Source organism: Martes martes (genome assembly GCF_963455335.1).
Source record: "Martes martes genome assembly, chromosome: 11".
NCBI lineage: Eukaryota > Metazoa > Chordata > Mammalia > Carnivora > Mustelidae > Martes > Martes martes.
Window position 1 is genome coordinate 75,611,823 of NC_137899.1, and position 22,770 is coordinate 75,634,592.

At 33.6% G+C, this 22,770-nt stretch overlaps 1 protein-coding gene across 4 annotated transcripts in view; it reads left to right on the plus strand.

The window, feature by feature from the left end:
• The window catches only part of CAPZA2 (capping actin protein of muscle Z-line subunit alpha 2), a 60,136-nt gene extending 38,702 nt beyond the window's left edge, over window positions 1-21,434 (plus strand). Inside the window, exons 4-11 of one of the 4 annotated variants that reach the window (XM_080818440.1) lie at window positions 2,873-2,936; window positions 3,204-3,299; window positions 7,209-7,415; window positions 9,004-9,083; window positions 12,610-12,688; window positions 14,806-14,877; window positions 19,571-19,633; window positions 20,496-21,434. In XM_080818440.1, coding sequence (XP_080674566.1) covers window positions 2,873-2,936; window positions 3,204-3,299; window positions 7,209-7,415; window positions 9,004-9,083; window positions 12,610-12,688; window positions 14,806-14,877; window positions 19,571-19,633; window positions 20,496-20,636 — 802 coding nt within the window. In that variant the 3' untranslated portion in view covers window positions 20,637-21,434. The remainder of the gene's footprint in view (window positions 1-2,872; window positions 2,937-3,203; window positions 3,300-7,208; window positions 7,416-9,003; window positions 9,084-12,609; window positions 12,689-14,805; window positions 14,878-19,570; window positions 19,634-20,495) is intronic. The other 3 variants (XM_080818442.1, XM_080818441.1, XM_080818443.1) reach the window with 3 other exon arrangements.
• The last annotated feature ends 1,336 nt before the right edge of the window (window positions 21,435-22,770 follow it).

The window sequence follows — 22,770 nt, forward strand, 5'->3', positions numbered from 1 at the left end:
CTTCCTTCCTTTCCCCTTTTTCTTGTTGCTTTAACTCTCTTAATCTCACTTTTCTCCTCTTCCTATCTTTCTGTAAGGGGAAAAAAACATGGCTTTATTCTTAAGATTGGTTTTAATGGGATATTTTTCCTAAGGGCATAAATTTAGAGTATTTCAAAGTATGTAAAAGTAGACATACTGAAGAGTCAGTACTGTGAAGTCTAACTTTTAAATACCCAGAAAGAGCCTTTTATTCAACTGACATATGACTGCCAGACTTCACTATGATGATGAGGTAAATGAGCCTCTTAGGGATTTTCTAATGGGGAGTCACTTATGTTCAGTATCAGGCCAAATGAAATAAAATATTATCATAATAAAGGCATATCAAAGGCCTTTGGAACCCAAAGGGAGAAATTTTAAATTTCTATTTAGAAGTGGTTTTTGAGCTGAATTTAAATGATGAACAGGGTTTGAATAGTAAATAGGGAAATAATGTGGCTAAACTGAAGGAGACACCTGGTGAAAAGTATAGTATGTGACTGAGGCATGACTAATACTAATAGGTATAAAAATCTAAATACAGGAACAGGTATTTAGAAATGGATGAGTGTGATATAGAACTCTATAAGGGCAGAGAAGTCACTGTTTTAACCGTGTCTGGGTGAAGGGGTGGGTGAGTTGATGATGAGTAGGTAGATGGAGTTAAGTCTCTGAACTGGGTGGACTTTGAAAGTCAGCTAGTCCAAACCCCTCTTTTTATAGATAAGGTAAATGGGCCCATGCTAGCTAATAATGGGGTTTGGACAGAACCTAGGTATTCTATATTCTGACTCCTAGGTTAGTGAGTATCTTTACTCCTATACCATGCTAACTAATAACCTGTTTAACTTGCTTTGAGCATTTAAGATAAAATTTTACCTATTTTCATACTCAGTTGTTTCTTTTTCAGATTTCCTATGCTTCTCTCCCTCCCAAGTAGATGATGGAGTTTGATACTCTGGGTAGTAAAAGGCCTAGGACCAAGTTACTATCTACATTTACTATTTACATATGTCTTTCACTGGAAAATGAATCCTACTTTTTTTTTTTAAGATTTTATTTATTTGAGAGAACGAGACAGAGTAGAGAGAGAGTACAGATGGTGGGGAGGGGTAGAAGGAGAAACAGACCCACCACTGAGTAGGGAGCCTGACATGGGGCTCCATCCCAGAACCCTGAGATATGACCTGAGCCGAAGGTAGACACTTAACTGACTGAGCCACCCAGGCGCCCTGAATCCTACTTTCTAAATGATCTAGTGTACCTTTTTTTTTTTTTTTAATTTTCAAAGTAGTTTTGAGATAAATTCACTTAAGGGTTAGTAACTGCCTGGCTACGTTGAGGCTATTCCTAGGAAAATTATAGTTTTAATGAATTAAGGAAATCAGAAGTGAGCAGATACTCCCCTCTCCCCCATCATGCATTTCTATGTTTATTCTCTTTTTTTTTTTGAACATGCAGTGTCAGGAATTTGACAGGTAGTAATTTAATTCTGTTTTGCTATTTTTAGGCTTATTAGTCTGGTAATTTATCAGTGATGGCTTTGCTCAACCAAATATTCCTTTCTAGAGGAGACTTAAGTAGCTAATCATCTGAAAATTCAGTGGATGTCTTGCCATCTAGAAAACTTTCCAAGTAGGTTAGGTTGACAGATGTATTTTAAAATACTCAATATCTCTTGTTAAGTATAGAAAAAAATCCCCAGGTTATAGATTTAGTAAGATATAATACGGTCCTTACATATTTTTCAGATAATTTTTTATGCTTTGAGAGCCTTTCCTATAAATGTATTATATAATTATGTAGTATTACTTACTCATATGAGAGTAGAGATAGGCTTTATTCTTGAATCCATCTTGTCACCATTTCTTAGTTCACACTCTTCAGCAGTTCTAATATGGACGTTTGCCTAATAACAACCTAATTGCTTTTTTTACTTTCTTTCTTTCTTCTAGGGCGGGGGCTCTAGTTGCTCACTGCCCAGTTGTTATACACACTGCTGCCAAGTTAATTTTCTTTATAGTTAGGTTCTTCTTTCTCAGAAAGCTTCAGTGACTCTGCCTCCTAAATGAAGTAATTACTCTGTCAATCAGGGCCTTTCACTTTTATTCAGTAGATATAATTGAACACATGCTATGTGTCAGGCATTGAGCTTGATGCTTTCTGTGATATGGACCTAACCTATCTTCTCATGTGTTTCATTTATCCTGGTCCCTCTAACTGAAATACTCTTTTCTTCCCATCTCTCCAGTTTCTGCAGGAGAGCCTACTTATTATTTCAAGGCCACTTTTCATTGTCAAATTTCTAAAGAAATCACCCTTAAAGCACTTCTTATCCTTTCCTCAACGAATATAATTTTTTAAAATGTGGATTCTCCTTGATGCTTTCTTCATTGGTCATTGTCTTATAGTACTTTCTACTTTGTGTTATGGTTATATTTATCTATTATCTCTCCTACCCAACTGTAAGTCCTCTGATCATAGGATCTGTCTGATTACTCTCTGCATCTCTCATAGAAGCTACTCTATTTCCTGGTATATTGTGTACTCAGTATATACTCAAGTAATTAGATATGTATCTTACAGATGGCTAACCTTTACTTTCAAGGTATTGAGTGAAACAAATTATATTTACTGTTTTAATTTTCTTTTGCTAAACATTGAAGACTACAGTTTTTAAAATAGCCATATCTATATAGTATTTATAGTTAATATAAGATCAGTAATAGAGAATTATAATTTTATTTAACTTGCCATATGTAGTGCAGGAGATTTATTGACAAGTGAATTATTCATGCTGTTTTAGGAGGCTTGAGTTTACTCTTAAATAATTGGCCTTTTTCTTTTTTAGTGCATTTGCACAGTATAACTTGGACCAGTTTACTCCAGTAAAAATTGAAGGTTATGAAGATCAGGTATGTTTCATATGAACACAGGATCTGACCTGTCTTTGTTTCATTTATAATGGTTAATGTATTCTGCAAGAACTATGAAGTGGTATGTTTAAGATAAAGTGTTCATTTTAGTCATAGCCTCTTACAGGCAAAGTAATTGAAAATTTGGGGTTTTTTGTTGAGACAATAATACTACTAGCAGAAAGTCCCTTTTAGAAGTATTCAAATGTAATTCTTTTAAGATTTTAGAAAATAATTGCTTTAAATCTACTTTCTTGTTTTTTATAGGAAAAAAATCAATCCTATATTAATCCAAAATCTAGAATATATATTAGTAAGATTTATATCATATTTTGGTTGCTCTGGAATTCTACAATTCTTCATGTGAGTAACTTAGCATTTAGTAATTATTAAATCTTTTCTTTCCGAAGTGAAAGTTAGAATTGCTAAGCTAAGAAAAGCCACCAAAGGTCACTAGTTTTGGTGTTTTTGGGGGGGGTTTTTTGTTTTTTGTTTTTTTTTGTTTAGAGTTATTAATAAGCAGTGATTATATTAATTCATATTGTGCTTGCGTGAAGCACAACTTAATAAAACAATATGAAGAAGGACCTGGTAGGTGGAACATGAGAGAGTTGTAACAGTTAGTTCTTAGTGGCTAGTCATGTCAAAGCTTGCATTTGGCATTATTCATTATGTAATACGTAGTCTTGTATTTATAGGGGGAAAGAGAGCCTAGACAGAAGATAACTTATAACTGCAGAGAAAACAAGCTTATATATATATATAGACATGCATGTGTGTATGTATACACACATATATATATGAAGCTGTGTAGTGTTTCATTTTATGAATCTCCTATATTTATTTTCTTTCTCTTGGGAGATTTTGGTTTTTTTAGTCTTTTCCTTTAACTGTAAACAAAGCTGTATTGTAAATCTTTACACCTCTGGGCACATTGACCATTATTTTCTTAAAATACTTCGCTAAAAGAATATTTGTTGGAGAGCTTCCCAGCTCATTTATGAACCTAGCATAATATTCATACTTAAACCTAATAAAGATAAAACAAAAAAATCAAACTCTAATCTCACATATGACCATAGATTTAAAAACTTTAAGTAGATATTAAAAAAATAGAATCCTGGAATATATCAAAAGAATGACAAATCAAGACTAAATAGAATTTATTACAAGAATGCATGAGTGGTTCCATGTAAGGCAATATTTTGGTCTTATCTATTAATCAGCAAATCAAAGAGAGAAACTTAATGATGCATCAATAGACAGTGAAAAGCAATTTGGAAAAATCCAGCAGCTAGTCCTTATTATAAAAAACCTGAGTAATCTAAGGAGAGAGGAAGACCTCTTAAATATAGTAGATTGTTTAACAAAAATCACAGTAGATATCATAGACTACAAACACTGAAATAATTGTAGTTAAAATAGAAAATTTGCCAAGTTTGTTTGCTTATTAGTATCCCACCTAATGGAAGTATAGCAAATAAGAGAATGAGAGCTTTAGAAAAGAAAAGAAAACTCTTAGGTTGTATGATTTATATAATCACCTCCCAAACAAAAGAAACTACTGGATTTAAAACAATTTTGTGGGATGGCTGAATTTAAGGTAAGTATACAAAACTCATTAACTATACTCTGTTGCACAAAATAAGTACTTTACTCTAGAAGTGGTTGGAGGGGGAGGAATTCCATTTTAATTGGTTGAACTATGCATTAACCTAGGAATAATCTTAACAAGAAAGGCAAAGGATTGTGAAGACAGTGGTGGTTGTCTTCTTAAAACACAAAACAGGATGTGAACAATGGAAAGGCAATACCACATTCCATTTTGAAAATAGAAAGTTAAATTACTTAAAAATTAAAATACAAATTTATTGCAATTTGATTAGAATCCTAATAGTTTTCTTAATTGGTCAAAATGTTCATTAAGTTGATGCAAAAAAAATACATGTTTGAAAAAAAATGTAAGAACAGTAAGAATGGGTAAGAGAATTCCTTTACAAGATAGCAGAAGATGCTTTACAAGCAATATAAAGTCAAATCAGGATGGTTTTATATATAGTAGACAAATAAATCAGTACAGCAGCGTATAGAACCAGAATTTAATCCCAAAATATATGAAAATTTTTATGCATGACAAGATTATAATTTTAGATAAGCATATAATAAAAGATTGGCACAACTGGTTTCTGTTAAGAAGAAGGTTAATTTGAACCTCTGTCTCATACAACATACAGAAATAAATTCTAGGTGGATTAAAAATTTGTAAAATGACTGAAATTTTGAAAGAGTCTCTATGTACAATAACTAGGGCAGGGAGTCTATCTTAAGTAAGTCTGGAGACCCAGAAACTATAGAAGAAAAGATAGACATTTTGCTACATAATAATTATTTTAACCATAAAATGAAACAGATACCTTAAATAAGGGACTCTTATAAATTAATGAGAAAACAACCAAAAAAACCACAGATGAAAAATATTAAAGAATATTCACTCACAGAAAAACAAGTGGCCCTCACACAAAAAGATACTTAGATCTGTCAGTAGTCAGAGAAATAAAATGAAAGTAATGAGATATTTTATACCCATCAGACTGAAAAAAGAATCATATCCCTATTGATGGTGGTAATGTGAGGGGAATATATCTTACATACTTTTAATAAAAATGTGGAAAGTCACAGCCATTTTTTTGGAAATGTATTAAAAATTAAAAACACACAGACCCTTTACCTACTGTCCCCACTTGCTGGGAATATATTTAAGAGAGATGGAAGCACCTGATGGAAATAAATTCATTAGCATGTTAAAATATATGTATAGAATTTTAACATTTTTTTATTTTAAAGTTTTTTATTTTATTTTATTTATTTATTTGACAGAGATCACAAGTAGGCAGAGAGGCAGGCAGAGAGAGAGGGGGAAGCAGGCTCCCCACCGAGCAGAGAGCCCAATGTGGGGCTCGATCCCAGGACCCCAGGATCACGACCTGAGCTGAAGGCAGAGGCTTTATCCTGCTGAGCCACTCAGGCACCCCCAGAATTTTAACATTTTTAATGTACCATTCCTCCCCCCAAAAGAAAACAGCCTGGAAATAAAAGAAATGGTCCATCAGTAACAAAATGGCAGAATAAATTAAGTTATACCCACATTATGGGACATTATGCAGCCATTAAAAAGAATGGTGAGAGGTTTACCAGTTGACTTTGAAGGATTTCTGTAAGGTGCTGGTATTAAAAAAAGCCAAATGCCGGGACGCCTGGGTGGCTCAGTTGGTTAAGCAGCTGCCTTCGGCTCAGGTCATGATCCCAGCGTCCTGGGATCGAGTCCCGCATCGGGCTCCTTGCTCAGCAGGGAGCCTGCTTCTCCCTCTGCCTGCCACTCTGTCTGCTTGTGCTCACTCTCGCTCCTCTCTCTCTCTGACTTTAAAAAAAAAAAAAAAAGGCCAAATGCCGAAAAATACGTGTACATGTGCATTTTCATTCCATTCTGGTAAAACTGACCAAAAAAACCCTGTATGTGTGTATATGTACACATAGATGTGTTTTTATTTATCTACGTGGGATTGTATGGCTGAAAAAGATTTAGAAGGATACATCCTGTGTGTACATGATTTTTATTAGAGGGGGAAGTTCTGACATAGTTAAGGAGTCAAAGATTGGGAGAGTTGCAAGGGAAGAACAAGAGGGGAAATTTTTAAGCACAGAATGTCACATTTATTCATGTACAACTTAATGTACATAAAAGAATAAATTACATGTTTAAAAATTTGAAAGTCAGTTGAAAACAGCTGTCAATGAATAGATTATAAAAACAAGCAGACACTTCACAGTAGATGAGATTGTGGGCCCAGGAACAATATAGGACACACGGAGGAGTGTTCTCTCTGGGTTAAAGTTGTTCTTGTAACCATTCTCATTGAAGGTTATCACCAGTCCTTAGTTTCAAGAACTGGAAACTGGTAAGAGAAATAGTAAACAATTTATTGTTCTAAAACAAAACAAAACAAAACTCCAGCAGTATATTAAAAGATACATTCTTTTCACTCAGTAGCCAGAAGTTATATTGGGAGAAAATTAAATCCACTGATCTTAGCTGAACAAGACTAGCTTCATTTCAATTATTATAGTTGTGCCATATAGTTAAACCAATTGCTTGGAATAGAATTACATTACAGTGTTCAGGACAAAACTTAAGTGAATTTATATTAATATATATCAGTACTTAAATGCTATTTTAAATACTTTTTTTCCCCAAAATTCATCGCATCATTGAAGGTATTGATAACAGAACATGGTGACTTGGGAAATGGAAAGTTTTTGGATCCCAAAAACAGAATCTGTTTCAAATTTGATCACTTAAGAAAGGAAGCAACTGATCCAAGACCTTATGAAGCAGAAAATGCAGTTGAGTCATGGAGAACTTCAGTAGAAACTGCTCTGCGAGCTTATGTAAAAGAACATTATCCAAATGGGGTCTGCACTGTAAGTCATCAGTATGCATATTTTTCTTTTGTCTTACGTAAATATGACTTCTTATGATCTCCTGAAATCTCTAACTTACAGAACTGACATAACTTGCCTTTTTTTTTTCTTGAAGTAAATACTTCTAAGAGTGTTTTTTTGAGAAACTCTAAATAGTAAATACATTATGATGGCACAGAATGGAAGAATGTACCTTGAATTAAATCCAAGTAGGAATTGTCCTACATTGATTAGAGCATGATGCTATAAGATTCTTTAATCTCACGTTAATAACTCATCTCAGTAAGTTTAGATCAAACTTCCTTTCAAGATCTTAGAACAAATTAAATTATTTGGAAGTGGAATCATGTCCTTGCCTGTTTTATCATCAAGTCTCTTTTTAAATGTGATTCTTTCATAGATTTAACCTGTTTTTATATTTTCTTTATGAAATATAGAAATTGGAAGTGCTTTTTTATTTTTTTTTTTCATTTTTTCTTAAGATTGTTTGTACCTAGGTAGGGTATAGCCATCCCCCTAACCCCCTCCCAGTTTGTTTGTGTTTCTGTGATCTTCTCTATAGCCAGAGAGATCTTTTGAAACACAGATCAGATCATGAAAATCCCATGCTAGAAATCATTCATAGGATTTTCCATTACACTTAGGATAGAGTCTAAGCTTCTGAACATGGCTTTCACAGCCTTCTGGACCTGGTTTTTGCCTACCTCTGGAGCCTAAGATTACCATATATCCTGGTTTATATTTGCTGTCCCAACATAATTACTAATATTACCAGTAGCATCCCATTTCAGAACTCTCAGAGGTTTTCTGGTTAGGACAAAAATTCATATAATCCCTTAACTATCTAGCTCTCAGTAATTATTTGAGGGAAAATTACAGCATAACCTAAAATACTTTACAAATTCATTGAATAATAACCTTGTTGATTAGGATTATTTTGGAAGAATAACTCAAGAATAGGTAGGTACGTTGTGTTAGAGAGTCCTTATTTGCTCCTGGGGGATTGAAAGGTACAAATTACCCATGACTTTTAAAGCAGTAAACAAGAGGTGAAACAACATCATCATACCATCGTAAGCATTCTCTTATGACCTTTTTGGTTATAAGTAAATTAACTTTCTCACCTCTTTCCTGATACTTTGTAAAATGACTGAAGAAATAACAGCCTCTAAGATTGTGAAGGAAACAAAGATGATAATCAAAGTGTAGGTCCAGTTTTTGTTTGTGTGAAAACAGCCAGCTTGGTATCTGCATGTTTAAAATGAATTGTCTATACTTCTTGTGATACCTGTATTTGGAATGAAAAGTATAGTATGTCTAGGATGTTTGTGAATATTTTTAAAGTATAGTAATGAGTTTTACTTTATAAATTTTGTGCTTTTTTTATGATCCACCAAGAATTTGTGATGATAGGTGTACTTGTTTGAGTACTTGTTTTTCTAGCTACTATACTAGAATGATGACGTACTCTGTATTCTTTTATATGTTCCTACCAAAGTGCTCTACAATTTTTTTGTGTGTGCAGATGTTTAAAGCTGAACATTCTATGGCCCTGAATTCACGCTTCTCTATTTTCTTTGCCATTAAGGTATATGGTAAAAAAATAGATGGACAGCAAACCATTATTGCATGCATAGAAAGCCATCAGTTCCAAGCAAAAAACTTTTGGTAAGTTAAAATTTTGTATTTTGGGGAATTTGGACATTTATATCCTTTGTAGTCCTTGTTTTATTGGTTGGACCTGTACCTTGTTTGTGTATAACTAAGTACAATCTAAACATGAATCTTGAGCCTTTTGATATAAGAAAGCTATTTACTCCATAATCAGCATATTATTTAAAGGTAGCGGTAAACCCATTGACAGTGAATAAGAGCGTAGGATTGCGTCGAGTGTTTTTAGAGACTTGCAAGCAGCATCCTAAGGGAACATTTGTGCCTGCAAGCAGACCAGTTGGCAGGCCCATATGCTCATTCTGAGAATGGATTGTTCCTGACTGAGACTTAATGGGAGAAGAGGACAGAGGTAATTACAAAGGGAAAGAACAGTGATTTTTCTGGTGAACTTTGGGGGCTCTGAAGTAGCTGTTTTCATGCGAATTTTTTTGTGCTTGGCTGGCCAATGTAAGGAATTAATGACTGTTTTATACAGTAAGGCAGATTACAATCATAATTCCAGTTTAATTAAATTATAATCTTGTAATCAAATTCATTGATTATTCCTTATAAAAGTCCAGTCCCCTAAAGCATGACTTGCTGTGTTAATCTTGGACCTTTGACAAATTGTTGAGCCTTCGTATTTTTAGACAAGACTGTTTCTGAGACACCTTCTTTATAAAATTCTGAGGCTCTACAAGACTTTATAAATTCAAAATTGAATGAAATCTTTACCTTTATCCTCCTTTTTTTGTTAGTACATGCTAAGATCATCAGAGTAAGTGTAATCATAATATTTGACCTGTTTAGCCAATTTGGTTGGTTGTGCTCTTGAGGGTAAAAGTAAGAGGTATCAATAACCCCTGTGGACTAATTTGGTTCATGGCCCAAGATTGCTCCACTCTTTAACCATCTTAGAAATAAATGCAAGGTTACAAGGTTAACCAAGAACATTTGGAGAAATTCAATCCATTATCACTGTAGGAAAGTCAATTCTATATGTTAATGTACACTTTAATGACAAGCTGCAGTTCCCTAAAGATTCTGGTATATAAAGTTAATAAAAGTGTAGTTTCTCCATTCTAAGCATAAAATCTTATAGCAGTAACCTACCAGTATGCTAAAGAAATGTCTATTAATTTATGCAATTTGTGCCAAGATATGTATCATAAAATCTTGTTGAGTTGAACTATTAAAGGAAAATTCTTGTTGCTAAGTTTTATTTCAATATATATTTAGAGATGTTATAGTGAATTTACTAATCAGTTTTGAAAAACAATTTGAGCTTTAGCATATGTAAAATGAAGATGGTGTTTGTTTTTGAGTTCTCTGTTCTTACTAATTTGCTTCTCATTTCTGAATTTTTCTCCTAAACTACCACAGTGAACATTGTATCATGGAAGTTAAAAGTGACTTCCACTCTTTAAAGAAGATAAATTCTAAATGACATTCAGAGTGGTAGACATCACATATCACAATAATCTCAGTAAAATCTAAATATTTTGGTACAAAGAAATATACTTCAGTGCACCTAAAATACAGATAGAATTAAAATCAAAAGATAATAGTCATGGACATTTAATAGATTTCACTAGGACATTCTCTTCTTGGCTCTACTCTTTCCCTAATGTCTAGGGAGTAATACACATTTGTAATTACAGTGTTAACAGAAGAGAAAGGAAGAATATAAATAAAAGCTAGTATATCTCGACTCCATTGATAACATACTCCATTGATAAAATGCTATGACTCAGCATCATTTACCATTACCATATAGTAGTAATGCCTATGGAAGGATTTTTTGAAATAGTTCTTAAATTGGTACCATTACTCGATTTGGAATTCCTTTTTTCTTTTTGTAATCAGTGTTTATATATGCATATTGTCATAATAAATCAGAAGTATACATGCTTAGAACTTAATAGTGCTCAATACTAATACCTAAATAAAAGGAATTACTTCTTTCAGAATCACGAAATAAAAATAAATAGACCTAGGTTCTTTATCCAACTGAGCTACTTACGGATAATTTTGGATGTCCCTCAAAGTCAAGGCATGGTATAAAATTCTCTTATTTTGTAGATCATACGCATTGTTCTAATGAGAGTACTTTTCACATGTTAAGTGTTAACTTTAGATACGAGTACTCTGATTCTGTGGGTTTTCATGATTGGGCAGATTGCCAGAATATTACAAGGAACCCAGAAGTAATTTTATAGCAAAGCCAGTACAGTGATCCATTAACTCTGTGACTATTTCAGAAACATATGCTGCTATTCCAAAAAAACCTAACAGGTATAAACCTGCATTTCAGAATATGTGTTTAGCATACAAAGAGCTACTAGGGGCATGGGGCACCTGGGTGGCTCAGTGGGTTAAAGCCTCTGCCTTTGGCTCAGGTCATGATCCCAGCATCCTGGGATGGAGCCCCGCATCTGGCTCTTTGCTCAGCAGGGGGCCTGCTTCCCTTCCTCTCTCTGCCTGCCTCTCTGCCTACCTGTGATCTCTGTCAAATAAATAAATAAAACCTTAAAAAAAAAAAAAGAGCTACTAGGGGTAGAAGGGAAGTTGACATGAAAAGGCCAAAAAAAGGTTAAAATTAATTATCTGGGAGGCAAAAATGAATAACATATTGGATGCTTGTTTGTAATGTCACAATTTCCTACCATTAATATGTGTTTAATTTGCATACCAAAAGCCATTTTAAGTGAGAGGAGGATATGCCTTTTATGTGGAAATTTAATCCTAAACTGGAACAGGAGGAAATTTCTGACACTTACAACTCCTTATATAAAGCCTTTCTCTTTCCAGATATCAAAACCTTTAAAATATTGTATTATTACCCATTCTTTTAAAAAATATTTGGTACTTTGTACTCTTCAGTGGCTGTCAGACTGCATTGACTGTATTTGTGAAAGCCCCTGGTAATCTGAACATTTGTTCTGTTTATTCTTTTTTTTAATTGAAGCATACTGGACACATAAGGTTACATTAGTTTCAGGTGTGTAATATAATGATTCAACAAGTTTGTAGTTATGCTGTGCTCACCACAGGTATAGCTACCATCTGTCACCATACAACGTTATTACATACTTTTAACTATATTCCGTATTTTTATCCCTTTATTGCCTTACTAATTCCATAACTGGAAGCCTGTATCTCCCACTCCCCTTCACCTCTTTATTCAGTTTACTTTTAATTAAAGCATAAGTATGTCAGTTGTGAAGAAGTAGCTTAAAATTTTTCCCCAAAAAGTAGCTTATATAATTTAGTTTTGATCTGTATTTTAAGCCTTAGCTTTAGAATTCTTTAGTTGTATCCATTGTATATGTCCTTTCTTATCAGTAGGATGAAGATTAAATGTAGCTCATAACTGAACTTAACCCTTTGATTCTTTTAAATATTTCAGTGATTTAAAAATGAATATCCAGCATCCATCCCCCACACTCTCATATTGTAGCATTAAATTTAAATCTGGAACTTGAAATTTATTCAAATTATTTTCCTTACCTTATTTACAGCTGCTGTTTTTATTTTTAAGGAATGGTCGTTGGAGGTCAGAGTGGAAGTTTACAATCACCCCTTCAACCACTCAGGTGGTTGGCATCTTGAAAATTCAGGTATGAAATAAAAAGAATTTGTTTACTGCTCTCTAGATGATTCTGAACAGAGAAACAACTAATTCATAAATTTACTTTTTCTCAGTCAGTACACAATAAAAATTTCTTGTCTAGATCTTTTTTTTGAGGTATTGGGGAAAACAAGTAGTATTGATTTCATCTTTCAAATAACCTTGCAGTTCATTCCCTAGTCATCAAAAATATGCAAGGATAGCTTACAGATTCTAAAAACACAGCTAAAATTAGATGCTACCATTTGGTCTGCTCTTCAAACAGTTTGTTCATCCAAGCATCCTCTGAGTTTGAGTTGTGCTGTTCTGTCTCCTGAATTGGGTGGAATTGGGTGAGGTATAATATTAATGTATGTATGTGCATATAGATATATAAATATATGTTTATTGTGTGTATATATTGAAAATGTAGATACGACATTTATCCTTTAAGTATCTTCTGTACTCACATTTGATTTCTCATAAGAAACCCACCATAATTGAATTCTTTGACTCATTTAATATAAACTCAAATGTTTAAATAGAAGAACATTTGATAAATAAGAGGAAGTATTTGAATATAAATATTACTAAACAAGTTAAAGACTGACCAGTCTTTTTCTATACTGGTTCACTTATTTATTCAGTATAGTTCATTAACTATCATGAAAGGTATTGTGCTAAAAGCCATAAAGGAATAAAGATGGATCAGATACAGCTGCTCTGTCATTTGACTCCACTATACATTTCTAGTCTTTATCCTGTTGTTTTTATGTCTTGTTATGACTGTCCATTAGGGGATAGAGAACAGAGGCTAAGAGTGTGGGTTTTGAAAGCAGGCTGCCTGAGTTTGAATCCCAGATCTGTCTGTTATTATTTGTATGACCATAGGAAATCATTTAATATTAGCTGTTTTTGCTTGTTTCCTCATGAATCTAAAAAAGAAAACAGCAGTAGAAAGCTTATATGGTTGTTTGAAGATTGGTTGATATGGGCAGAATGGTTGGAACAGAGTCAGACATGAAGTGCTTGATGAATGATGACCATTACTATTGAATTATTCTTTCCTTCAGTTGGGTCTCAGTAGCTTTCACCTGGATAATTTCTAAAATGGTGCTTCTGTTGAGCCAAAGCTTATTGAGAGCTGGGATTGTCTGATTCAGAGTTCTGTCTTCATCACTTAGCGTGATGCCTAGCATATAATTGTTATTTTATTGAATATCTGGACCCTTTGCCATCCCCCAATCTATTTTTCACATTGCCATTGTCACAAAGATGATTTCTAAAAATTTAAATCTGGGTATATTATTTCGTAAGACCACTCTCACTTACTAGATAGGCCAGACATATTTGCATGGCACACAAGGCCCAGATTGATTTGTCTTTACCTATTTCTCCAGCCACTCTTCTCGCTCCCCAGTCTCATACACATTCCAGCCATAAGTACCTCCAAGCCTTTCTACAGTATGCTGTTCTCTTAGCTCAGTTGCATTATCTTCCCTGGTTTAATTGTTGTCATACTTATATTGCTGAACCCAAGTCTTATTACCTCTTTTCTGAACTCCTTTCTTAAATCTCAGAGAGTCTCAAGACTCTCAGTGTCCCAAGACTCTCTCTGTACTTTGTACATATCTCTTACTGTGTTGTATTGAAAAGTAAGGGCAAGGACTCTTTTTTAAAAGCTGTGCATCCCTAGAACCTTCTGTAGTAGCAGGCGTGTAATCATTCAGCTAATGCTTATTGAATAAATTCATGTCTGAATTTTGAGGAATTAAATGGTTGGTGGAAATGCACAAAAGAGGAACGATATTTGGGAGGAAATATGGTGTGCTCAGTTTTGGAAATCTTGAGTTTAGTTATCAGTAGAATATCTATTAGGTAGAAATGTCCAGAGTCAGGTCAGGGGAGGGCTTGCCTCAGTAATTACAGGAACTGTAAATTAGTCTCCTCACTAGACTGAGGACAGAAAGAGTTATGCTGGAGTTTGAAAGGTCAGGAGCTCAGCAGAGAAGTCTAGGTTTAGAGCTGAAATTGGTAGTCATTTGCACTGATGTGTTGTTGAAGCCATGAAGATCTATCTTGATGATTCCTATAATGTGTGGTTTCTGTAATTTCTTTTTCTAATAGGTTCATTATTATGAAGATGGTAATGTTCAGTTAGTGAGTCATAAAGATATACAAGATTCCCTAACAGTGTCTGTAAGTAATTTCAAAATAAAATTTCAACAACCTGATAACTTCTGTAAAACCAGAACAGTTTTGAAATTAACATTTTAAGTAATATTTCTGCTTCAGATTAAAGTGTTCTCAAATAGATTAAAGATGGTAAGTTAACTGGAAGTCTGTATATAACTTTTTTTAGCAGCTTTATTGGTATAATTCATATACCATTCAATTCACCCATTTAAAGTATAAAATTCCATGCTTTTTAGTATATTCACAAGATTGTATAATCACCACAATCTAATTTCGAATGTTTTTGTCTTCCAGAAACCCTGTACCCATTAGCAGTCACTCCCCATCTGTCTCCCTCATCAGCTTTCCCCCAAAACCCTCCTCAGCCCTAGGCAATTGTGAATTTACCTTTTAACTCTATGGATTTGTTTATTCTGGACATTTCATATAAACGGAATCCTGTAATATGTGGTCTTTTGAGACTTTTTTTCACTTAGCATGATGTTTTTAATGTTTATCAGTGTTGGAGGATATATCAGTACTTCATTCCTTTTTATTCCAAAATAATATTCCATATACCACATTGCATTTATCCATTTATCAGTTGGATTGACATTCGTGTTTTTTTTACTTTTTGCTGCTTTGAACTCTTGTGTACTATTTTTTGTGGAGACGTTTGTTTTCATTTTTCTGTCTTAATTTTTCTTTGGTGGCAGTGGAATTGCTGGGTTGTATGTAGTTCTGTGTTCAACCTTTTGAAGAACTTTTGCCAGACTATTTCCAGAGTGGCTGCACCATTTTACATTTCCATCACTTGTCTACAAGGGCTCCACTTTTTCCATGATAGCCATCCTGCTTGGTATAAAGAGGTATCTTATTGTGGTTTTTATTTACATTTTCCTGATGGATAATGATGTTGAGCATCTTTTCATGTATTACTGGTTATTTGTATATCTTCCTCAGGAAAATGTCTATTCAGATCCTTCATCTATTTCTTAATTGGTTATTTGTGTTTTCATCGTTGAGTTGTAATTGTTACTTACGTGTTTCGAATACAAGTCCTGTATCAGCTACAGGATTTGCAAATATTTTCTCCCATTCTGTGTGTTGTTTTACTTTCTGATTGTTATCATTTGCAGAACAAGAGATTTTACTTTGGATGTAGTCCCAATTTATTTTTTTTTATTGTTGTTGTTACTTGTGCTTTTGGTGTATTAGTAGAAATCATTGCCTAACCCAAGGTTATGAAGATTTACTCCAGGGTTTTTTAATAAGAACTTTATAGTTTTAGCTCTTAAATTTAGGCCTTCGATTCTGTTACTCAACTTTTAAACTCTATTGTGTTTTCCCCCTCTATCTGGATTATGATTGAATGAAGTTTTTCTGAAGTTCAGCTTTCAAATTCATGAAACTTTGAACTTGATTTTATTTCCCCACATGGTTCTCTCAGACATTCTTTCCATTACACATGCAGCTATTTCTTTGTGGGATTTTTTTTTGCCCCAGTGATATTAACAATATAACATTAATAGTCAATTTTATATTTTCCTATAAACTTGTGTGTCGCATACCTAAAAGTGCCAATATATTATAAACATCAACTGCTAATATACAAAATTAACTAACCTACAGATACAAAGAAGAGTTAATTTTTAATTTAAGAAAGCATTTGATTTAACATTAAGAAACATGTGTGAATGTGTAAGGCCAGTTGCTACCTGGGAAGAGAGGAGAGCTGGTATTTAAGAAAATGTTTCACTAGCATTTAAGTGACTTCTGCATTTGTGCTAAATGGTACTCTACTTGCAAAATTTGCTAGTAAAAGAAACTAAGGTCTGGTTTTCCATGAGACACTGTGTTTGATATTGTTCTTTATCGTGTGCGTACATGTAACTTTTGCATAACAGAGTACTTGGTACTATATTCTTTAGTTGACACGAAGCAAAGATTCTTCCTAAATGACAGTTGTCTACAAAGTTACAGACTGTGGAGTTGTTGCGAGGTGGTCATAGTAATTAAACTTGACCAATACACCTTTTATGCTGCTTTTTAGAAATGAATGTTTTACTTTATTTTGCAAGATTTTCTTTTCTTTCTTTTTCTTTAACTGTTTTTGGACAGAAAAAAATGCACATTTTTTTTTTTTTTTTTTAAATATTCAACATCACCACTTCTTTTTTTTTTTTTTTTTTTTAAGATTTTATTTATTTATTTGTCAGAGAGAGAAAGAGCGAGAGAGCACAGGGAGACAGAGTGGCAGGCAGAGTCAGAGGGAGAAGCAGGCTCCCTGCCGAGCAAGGAGCCCGATGCGGGACTCGATCCCAGGACGCCGGGATCATGACCTGAGCCGAAGGCAGCTGCTTAACCAACTGAGCCACCCAGGCGTCCCAAAAATGCACATATTATAGAAATACAAATACATATGAGTAAACATATAAGACATACATAAAGTAAGATATTAGAGAATTTTTTATTAACACTGTTAACTTTTTTGCTGTTAGGAAAAAAGCAAAGAAACTTGTATATTGGAATGTTAAAATTTTTCCAGAAAATATTTAAACACTACAGTAAATTCACCTTAAACTTTAAAATAAGCTTTTCCTGGGGTACCTGGGTGGCTCAGTGGGTTAAGCCTCTGCCTTTGGCTTGGGTCATGATCTCAGGGTCCTGGGATCAAGCCCCGCATGAGGCTCTCTCCTCAGTGGGGAGCCTGCTTCCCCCTCTCTCTGCCTGCCTCTCTGCCTGCTTGGGATCTCTCTCTGTCAAATAAAAAAATAAAATCTTAAAAAAATAAATAAAATAAGCTTTTCCTAATGTTTTTAAATTGTATTATTATGGTGGTAAATACTGTTGAGTACATATTTAATATTTAGGTACAGTCATTAATTAGAAATTTATGACTAACTTCTTACCTGTAAAGATTGTCAGATTCATGTTAAGTGTTATAATTGAGTTTCTCATCAATATGTATTATTAATACTTTGCTTTCCTTAAACAGTGAAACCAGGCTCATTCTGCAGACTTTCAAAATACTTCTGCGTAGTTTCCCTTGGACTTAGAATAACTGATCCTATAATAGTTTCACTTTGTTATAATTTCTGTGTTACTTATTAAACTAAAGTAAAGCAGTAACTATATATGCATTGACATACCTATTTAAAAATAATAATGGTGTACACAAAAGTAAACTCAAAATGGATTAAAGACCTAAATATGAAGCCTAAAACCATCAAAATCCTAGAAGAGAAGAGAACACAGTAATTTTTTTGACCTTGGCATTAGGAACATTTTTCAAAGTATGTGTCCTAAGGGAGACAAAAGCAAAATAAAGCAAAAAAGCAAAAATAAACTGTTGGGACTACATCCAATAAAAAAGCTTTTGTACAGTGAAGGAAACCATTAGCAGAACAAAAAGGCAACTTATTAAGTGGCAGAAGATATTTGCAAATGATGTATTTGATTAGGGGTTAATATCCAAAATATATAAAGAACTTATAAAGAACCACCTGGGTGGTTCAGTAGGTTAAGCATCTGCTTTCAGCTCAGGTCATGATCCCGGGAGCCCCATGTTGGGCTTTCCTCCTCATCGAGGAGCCTGCTTCTCCCTCTCCCTTGGCTTGCAGCTCCCCCTGCTAGTGTTCTCTCTGTCAATAAATAAGTAAAATCTTAATAAAAAACAAAAAACAACTTAGACTACTCAACACTTAAAAAATAAACAGTCCAATTAAAAAATGGGCAGAGGACCTGAATAGACATCCTTTTTGAAGAAGACATACAGAGAGCCAACAGACATGAAGAGGTGCTCAACATCACTAATTATCAGGGAAGTGCAAACCAGTATCACAATGATACATCACCTTTCACCTTTCAGGATGGCTGAAATCAAAAAGACAAATAGTGTTGGCAAGGATGTGAAGGAAAAGGAACCTTCATGCGGTGTTGGTAGGAATGCAAACTATTGTAGCCACTGTGGAAAATGGCATGGAAGTTCCTCAAAATATTAAAAATAGAAATATCATATCATTCAATAATTCCACTTCTGGATATTTACCCAAAGAGAATGAAACACTAATTGTTTTAAAGATATATGAATGTTTATTGCAACATTGTTTACAGTAGGCAAAATATGGAAGCAACTTAAGTATCCCCCAATAGACAAATGGATAAGGAGGATCAGGGGACTCTACATACAATGGAATATTATACAGCCATAAAAAAGGACGAGATTGTGCTATGTACGACAATATGGTTGGACCTAGAGGATATTACACTTAGTGAAATAAGTCAGACAGAGAAAGTCAATTACCATATGATTTCACTCATTTGTGGAATTAAGTAAAAAACAAATGAATAAACAAAAAGATACTAATATAGAGAACAAACTGATGGTTGCCCGAGAGAGTGGAGGTGGGGGAAGGGCAAAATGGTGAAGGTGAGTGGAAACTACAGTCTTCTAGTTATGGAATGACTAAGTCGTGGGAATAAAAGGCATAGAATGAGAAATATAATAAATGATACTGTATTAGCACTGTATGGTGACAGATGGTAGTTACTTGTGAGCATAACATAATGTCTAAACTTGTTAAATCACGATGTTGTACAGCAGAAACTACTGCAACTTTGTGTGTCAATTATACTAAAAAAAAATGGAAAACTTAAAAGAAATAGTGGTATAATTTTAAATTACCATTTACGTTTGGTTTTGTTTTTCATTCAGAATGAGGTGCAAACAGCAAAAGAATTTATAAAGATTGTAGAAGCTGCAGAAAATGAATACCAGGTATGTTTTTCAAAAACACCACATGATTTATATTTGCTTTAACTAATGGCACTGAAATTTTAATTTCATTTATGAGCCTGAATTTTTTTCATTTGTTTCACTATAATAAAACATAGTCTTATATTTTTTAATTTGCTTGTTTTTAATTCAGTGACAGACTTATGAAAATGGCTAAAACTCTGTTTTAGCCAACTGTAATTTTTGAGTGTTAGTCATAATATGCAAGATTTTAAATGGTTATTTTGTTCTTGATTGGAAATTTTACTTTATGAAGTAATTCCCAAAGTATTATTTAGATTATGTGTAATCTGCTTAGATCTTACTTCACTTTATATTCTTATTTTTATCAGCTTCTAAACTATACTCTTGAACTTACATATTTAATTTGTGGATTAGCCATATTTCTGCTCCTTGCAAACAATAATATATAAAATTATTCTGAGTGAAATAGTAAAATTGATCCAAAATGAGAATACACAAATATTAAATCTAATTTGCAGTTTCATTTCATTAAATTTAATTATTCAAAAATGATTATAGGCTTTTTTTTTTAGGGGCACCTGGCTGGCTAAGTCAGTAGAGCACGTGACTCTTGAACTCACAACTATGAAATCCAGACCTGAGCCAAGATCAAGAGTCCGACACTTAACTGACTGAGCCACCCAGGTGACCCTCTTTTAGTTGCTTTTAAACAGCTTTTAAAACCACATTGGGGTTTTTATTTGACTTTTTTTTTTTTTTTTTTACTTTTTAAAAACTGAAATAGGCTGCTTAAATAAAAGTTTTTCTAAAACATCTGTGTGTTTTATAAATTGTTCTGTTTCTTTTATTTCTTTAAACTTTTAACTACTGTTTTTCATAGACCGCCATCAGTGAGAATTACCAGACAATGTCGGACACTACTTTCAAAGCCTTACGTCGACAGTTGCCAGTTACACGCACTAAGATTGATTGGAACAAGATCCTTAGCTACAAGATTGGCAAAGAGATGCAGAATGCATAAGATGAACATTGCATGACCGGATCATTTTAATGTCTTTGCGTTTAAAAAAAAAAAATCATTGCAAAAGTATTCAGAACTGTCAAGCTACCCAGTCAGATGGGCTGTTGCCATTTAAAATCACTGTAATTAATTAGTTTGGTTAGAGCACAAAGCTTAGCTAATCAACCATTATTTTTCATTTCTTTTCTTCAAAGAGGATTGAAAATCAGTTTAGTTTAAATGTCTTTTACTTTCTGTTATACTTTTCTTTCTTATAATTAAGAGATGATTCCTCTAGTTTAATGTTAAAAGTTTTTGAAGTGTTTCAAAAATATTTTACTTATCATAACCCTAAAATTGTTGTCTTTTGGTTTATGAAGTGGGTAACTTTTGATATTTGCCCAGTTCTTTTTAATGGCGTCAATAATGGACATTCTATTTTAAGGTGGTTGATGGATTTAGCCATATATGCTGCTAAAGAAATTGTCTACCTTTTTCCCCCTCACCTCTACCATTTATGTAAGATCAAGATTAGAGGGAAAGCATTTTCTATATCAATTGTGTTTTGAACCTTTCAAGAAGGTTATTTAGCTAGCTTAGTGTTTAACTAAACTTTTTTAAAACAAGGCCAAGATCTAATGCTGTTCTGAGATTCTGAAATTAAATGAAAATACTTATTTCAGAAATGCATTTAATGCTTTTTTCTTGTGACAGTTACGCAAATTAGCTTGAACTCCATATGTCCCTGAGTTATTTTTATCATAAAGCCACAAATGTATTATAACAAGGCAAATTGTAATATATATAATCCTGAACTCATGACCATGTCTCAGTTTATTTCTTTTCTTGGATTGAAAAGTACTGAAATTCAATGTGACATTAAAATGAAAATTTTCCTATTTATCTGAGTAGATATCACTTATCAATGAGTCATACTATTTTTAAATACTCTTTGGATATTGTGATTCTTAACTGGTTGTAAATTAGAAAAGCTGGGAGTACATATGGTGTGCATTACAGTCTAAATTTTTTCATCTTCCTGTGCATCATAAGCATGTTTGTAATATTTTAAAATTTGCATTTACTGATGCTACAGGAATTTTAAACCTGTGGTGAATGTTAATATTTACTGTAGAGAGTGGGGTAGATTTATGGTTTCATTCAGTTGAGTATGGTTATTATACTCCAGTGGAATCCGTTCCTCACATACTCTTGAAGATGTCTGGGCCTGGAAGTGTTTTTTTAAAAACACCACTTTCATTATGTACAATAAAAGATTTCATTAGCTTGAGTTGTATAGAATTTAAAAATTTTCCCAGTGAAAGCATATTATTTAACTTCTTTTTTAAAGTCAGAGTTGGGCTTTGAAAACATTGAGAATTTAATATGAAATTTTACGGCTTGATTTAAGTCATTTTCTCTAATTTCGTTAAATTGTTTTCTCTAGTTTTGCCATATTGGGTTTTCTGAAGAAAATGAATTAGCAATGTTAATTATCTCTTCCCTTCTTTAAAAGACATTTTCAAAAGTCTTATGATATTCTGAACTATATATACTAGGTGAATCTTTAATTGCCTACCTCAGTCATATCAGTTGGACTGTCATGGATTTTTATCCCCTAAAGGTCAGTTAATTTGTCTGTTTAGCGGCCTAGAGTGTGATCTTGAAAATACATGCATTTGTCTTTAAGGTGATGACTTAAGGGTGAAGGATGGAGGCAAGGGTAAAATTAGGGAAACAGTTGGGCTAGTGCAGTGACCTGGTTGAGAGCAAACACTGGCTTGGTCTGAGGTGGTAGCTATAGGCTATATAGGTAGTGAGTTCTGGATATGTGTTAAAGGTAAAATCAAAAAGATTTGCCAAAATTTGATTGATGAATATGAGATAAAGAGAAATGTCAGAGCCATTTGGGGGATTGAGAAATTGGGGGTAGGGCTGATCAGGAGCTCAGTGTTTGATTTTAAGGGGAAATACCATGTAGCAGTTAGATACTGGAGACAGGAGGTAGAGAGGTCCTCTGGGCTGGAAGAACAGGAGAGTGAATGGACCTGGGTGACAGAGTTTGGTAGTTAGACAGAATGAAGGCTAACTCAAGGTTAGTGATGATTTAAAAGTGAGACCAGTGAGTATGGCTCTCTTAAGCATGTAGAGCTGC